Source organism: Monopterus albus, unplaced genomic scaffold (genome assembly GCF_001952655.1).
Source record: "Monopterus albus unplaced genomic scaffold, M_albus_1.0 scaffold126.1, whole genome shotgun sequence".
NCBI classification, from domain to species: Eukaryota; Metazoa; Chordata; class Actinopteri; order Synbranchiformes; family Synbranchidae; genus Monopterus; species Monopterus albus.
Window position 1 is genome coordinate 1401460 of NW_018128006.1, and position 4972 is coordinate 1406431.

The 4972-nt window shown below is 41.9% G+C and overlaps 1 protein-coding gene across 1 annotated transcript in view; it reads left to right on the forward strand.

Annotated features, from left to right (window-relative positions):
- ctnnbl1 (catenin, beta like 1) overlaps window positions 1–4700 on the forward strand; it is a 49661-nt gene extending 44961 nt beyond the window's left edge. Inside the window, exons 15-16 of the mRNA XM_020612621.1 lie at window positions 152–224; window positions 4187–4700. Coding sequence (XP_020468277.1) covers window positions 152–224; window positions 4187–4275 — 162 coding nt within the window. The 3' untranslated portion in view covers window positions 4276–4700. The remainder of the gene's footprint in view (window positions 1–151; window positions 225–4186) is intronic.
- Window positions 4701–4972: the final 272 nt, after the last annotated feature.

A 4972-nucleotide genomic window follows, 5' to 3' on the forward strand; every position in this document is an offset into this window, starting at 1 on the left:
AAGTAACACCTAAAGAAACATATTGTTAAAATTTCCAAGTTTTGATTGGGAGAAAATTATGACTAATCATTTGTTGCCTAAATTGGAAAAATGCATGAAACTTAAAACATAGAGTACTGTGTTCCTGATCTGCCCTTTTCTCTGCATTTAGCTGCAGCAGAGAGTCCATCAAATTCTCAACCTTAGAGGAGGCTCTGTAAAAGTAGTGCGCCACATCATGAGAGGTGAGTAACTTCATTTTCTTTATTACAGTTATTTCCAAAATCAAAACACCACTCAATTGATGATTAGCTTCGGTAACTAACAAATGAAAGCAGTGGTGTGTAATGTGGGGGAATGAGTAAATACTACATGTACAGTATAACATCATAGACCTGCAGGGGTTAATTTATGAACCTGATTTTGAAAACTCAAGCTATAGAAGCTGGAATGACAACACATAGGCTGCAAATGGCAGACAGTCTTGGAGAGGGATAGGATAGCAGAGAGATGTCACATCCGTCCCATTATCAAAGCTATTGTTTTGTACAAACTTCTCTTAAAGACATCTCTCCTTTACCTGTATACATTTGCAGATTGACATAGCTAATTTAATTTGGAAGGTATTGTAGCAATAAACAGGAAAGTGTAGCATCTGAAATATCAGAGTGGAAGTGTTCATGCTGTACAAATGTTTATTACTTTGTCTTCACATCTCTTATGTACAGATGGTAAAACAATATGCAGAAATGGATCCTGGCTTGCAAATATGCATTATAATTTGTTCATGCTGTCATGTGCAGAGCAGAGGCTGTGTTTCTGTCATTCATTCTTTTTTCACTGTCCCCAAGATTTCCTGTCCTGTTGTATTTGTTTTTTGTTTGGTTTTCAAAGTCCTAGCAGGTGTGTTATTTTCTTCCCAGTGTGATATCCATCCATCCTGTATCATTGTCAGATACAGCTCGAGGACTAGGCTTCGTTCACTCGCCCTCTGGCTTTTGGTGGCATGTAGCACTGTAGATAGAGCCATCCGTCACGCATGGCAGTGCCAGCAAGCATGGCAGTGCTCCAGTCCTCGCTGTGTGTGTGTGTATGTGGGAATGTGTTTCTAAATGCCAGTGTGTTGCTTTCGTTTTCATCAGCATATTTGCGTGCGTTTGCTCTGCTTCTCTGCATAATTTTGATGATGTGTTTTTGCTTGCTAACATTTTTTGTTTGCATGTGCACATTTGCCTTTGGCATGAAGACATATTTAATTGTGCGTACATGCCTTTGCTTGCTTTCATGTGTTTAATTACATACCTTTGGAAGAAAATCTATGCAGGTGTGTGCATGTTTGTTTCCATTGTGCTTTGGTTTGCTTATTGTTTTCATGTACATATTACATGTATGTTGTGGGTACTTGTCCTTGCATGACGTTGATGTGACATATTTACAAATGTGTCATAAACTGTGCTGAGTTCATGTGTGTATGCATCTGTAATGACATGGCACTGGTGCTTCTGGCCATCTTCAAGCCTGTGTGTGTGGCTTGTAATGTGTGCCCTCACCCTTTCCATTAGATTGGATTGTGGCACCCTCTCCCATTTCAAGAGCCCCTCCCGGTCAGTGTGAAACTACAGAAAAAGGTTAAGCACATGCATACTGTGTCGCCGGCTGTGGTGCCTTGACCTTAATGGCTTTAGCTTGCTGAATGAGAAGCAGCACTGCACAAGGGAAGGCTTAGCACACTGGAAGGACGAACATTGATTTTGCTCATGCTGGGAAAACCTGTGGTGATGTTTTCCACTTAAGAAACTTTAGAAGAAGTTATGCCACATGTAGTTAGACTTGGCAAAATGTAGGCAAAAATATTGTTTCAACTGTTTCTTGGATTAAGAGCCACTGTAAACAAAAATTGCCCTTTTAGACAGTGTTAATAGAGCTCCAAGAAATTATATGACAAGAATAGGCATAGAGGACATTCAGGTGGAATGACTTGTGTTCTACTTTTCTTTCTACTTATCAGTCATTACAGAGAAAAGGGTGACATGATATATAAATTAAGTTGATAACACACATTTTCAGGCAGTCTCTCCTGGACGGCATTCTTAGTGTTGTACGTGAAAATGGCCGCCATAGCTGTGTGAAAAATTTAAAAAGAGAACTAGACAGGCATCATGGGCAATTCTAATTTTCCAAAGTTCACAAAGCAGGATAAACAGAATCTGATCCTGAGCATGTGCAGCAGTGTCTAGCTGACACAGAAACTTCAACCTTTCAAAGAACTCTTCAAAAATGCAGTTATAGTAATGAAGTAACGTGTTACTCAGTGCAAATTTGCTGCTTGTTTTGTTTGCCGACTCCGCTGAAAAGCTTTATTAATGCTGCCATTTCCCTTGAAAAGCCTAGGAGACGGTTATTTCCAATAAACAGCTCAGCAGATGGCTGACAAAATGTAGCCATACAAATTAGCTGGTGATTTTTCTCAAGGTGTCCTTTTTATGTTTTGGTGGTTGTGTTTTAGCGGCATCGTTGCAGTAGGCATCAGACCTTGCACCACTGGTCCCTGTCCATGGCTGCTGTTGCAGAAACCCCTGGAAATGATTCCCCTGGTACTTGTGGCAGATCAGTCCCAGTCACTGACCTGAGTAATGGCAATGCTCAGTGCTGCATTGTCCTCTGCAGTGTTGCCGTGGTGACAGAAGGAGAGAGTACCAGCATGCCAAAGACAAGGTTCTGCAGAGAGTTGAAGAGTCACTGAATCTCTGACCTTTCTGTGTGTGTGGCTGACTGTGCCGCCATTAACGAACATGGAGACACACACACACACACACACACACACACACACACACAAGGACAATGACAGGCGTACCTGCTTTTCTGAGTCAGCCTTAAAATTCTGCCTTTTTTAGTTGAGTAACATCCCACACCTCTGGGGATCACATTCAGATCCCTGGTGCTGTCATTCAAGGCTGCTGTGGAAGCTGCGTGTCTGTGTGTTGTGGTCCAAACCTACATCGCCATATCTCCAGAGAGCGGTCCAGCTTTACACTTTTATAGCTTTGCTCCCGGCGCTCTGGCCTTTCTCAGCCCATCTCTCTTAACATTGATGGAGTGACCTCTGTGCTCCAGACTGCACTATGTCTCACTGTGAGTCTTCTTACCTGAACTGAAAGGTTGTCTAAGGAATCTGTTCAAGTGCTATACTAGCCTGCTTTTCTTACAAAGCAAAACCTCCTTGGTGTCTTTGACAGCCACGTTTCGTCCTCCTAAACCCTTGCAGGCTATTGTCAGGAAATCCCCCTTCACTCTCCTCTCTCTACAGTCTCCCAGAGAAAAGTAGTCCTTTTCATCTTTTTGTCTCTGGGTTTAATGTGTAATCCCCGCCTCAGAGGCTGGCTGAGAGACAAAGTGAATGCCCAGACTGCACCGGGGCTGCGGCAGATGCTACTTTCTCTTTCTGCACATTAGACTCACAAATCGACCGTCGGTTGCTCTCGAAGGCCTTGTGTGGGAGGCAGACGCACGAAATGAAGGAAACACTCCAAGTGAAGTATGAGCACTGCACAGTACACCTGGACAGATTACTGTTCACAGCCAGAGGACATGGGGATTATTCGGTATTTTAAATGTGGGTGCAAGAGTTATTGCCAAAATTTCTACGTGAGGAAGTGCTCTGGCAAAATAAAATGAAGTACAGTACTTATCAGTCATTTGAGTCAGTTATCAACAAAAATGACAAAACCTTCTGGGTCCAGATCCTCAAATGTGAAGATGTGTTGCTGTTCTTGGTTATATTGTGTATAAACTGTGTATATGTTGGACAAACAAGCAATATGCAGAAATCACCTTGGATTCTGGGAAACTGACATATGATTAATTGAGGAAATAGCTGGCTACTCGATAATCAAAAACCCTTTTTTGGCTGCTGTTTAAAGACTATTTCTGCAGTGTGAGAACACAAGGCCACTCGCCTTGTACCCCTTATTTCTGGTGATCAAGTAACTGAAGCTCATTTTGCTGTTGCACTCTAAATTAGACTTTCAGGCAAATTCCTAAACCATGCACTATTTTCCTGCTCACATTTATCTTCCATTGAGTGGAGGGGAGATCAATCTTGTGAATTTCTGGATCCAAGGATATTCTCTGTAACCTTACAAGTCAAACAGCCACGCCTGTGCTGTCAGGTCCAACTAATCAGCCAACTTTTCTTTGTCTTTTGCAGAGTACGCGGAGAGCATCGGAGATGGGAAGAGTGACGAGTTCAAAGAAGCTGAGCGGAAGAGGATCATGGACCTTGTAGACAACTTCTAATCACACTTTCTCGCTCTCTCTCCCACACACACACACACACACACACACACACACACACATTCACCTTCAAACACAATACAGTATGTTCTTACATGTGAGAACGCTGGAACCCATGAATCTGATCTGGGACTGATGGCGACCTTGAGCCAGGGTGTGTGTTTCTGTGGCATACAGTAACTCCAGTCACTGAGGACATTTACATGCCTACAGTACAAATACTGCTAAAAACTAGTCGGCTACAGGCACATTTTTGACACCCAGTGCAAGAGAGAGAGAAAAAGAAACTCAAATTAGTTAGTGAATGATTAATGAAATAAATCTTATTCATCTAGTAAACAATCCACATGTGTGAAATTGGATGAAATTCCATGAAGATAGATGAAGAAAATTACATGTAGAGATATGCTCAGTGTAGAGGCAGCAGGGGTTTGGAGAGCATAATATTGTTGCTCCACTGAAAAAGCAAACATGAAATCTACTCAGAGCTATTTTCTGTACTGTGGTGTTGAGCACTGCAGGATAATTATGGACAGACTTTGCAGAAATCTGCAAACTTAATGTCTCTCCCTCGGCTCTCCCCTTTACCTGGTTTGTTTGTTTTGGACTTGGCATGTAAAATATTTTCTAATAAAACATTTGGTAATAAAATCCTGATTGCATGTTTAATTTGTTTTGTTAATGTCACGGTTTAGTGAGC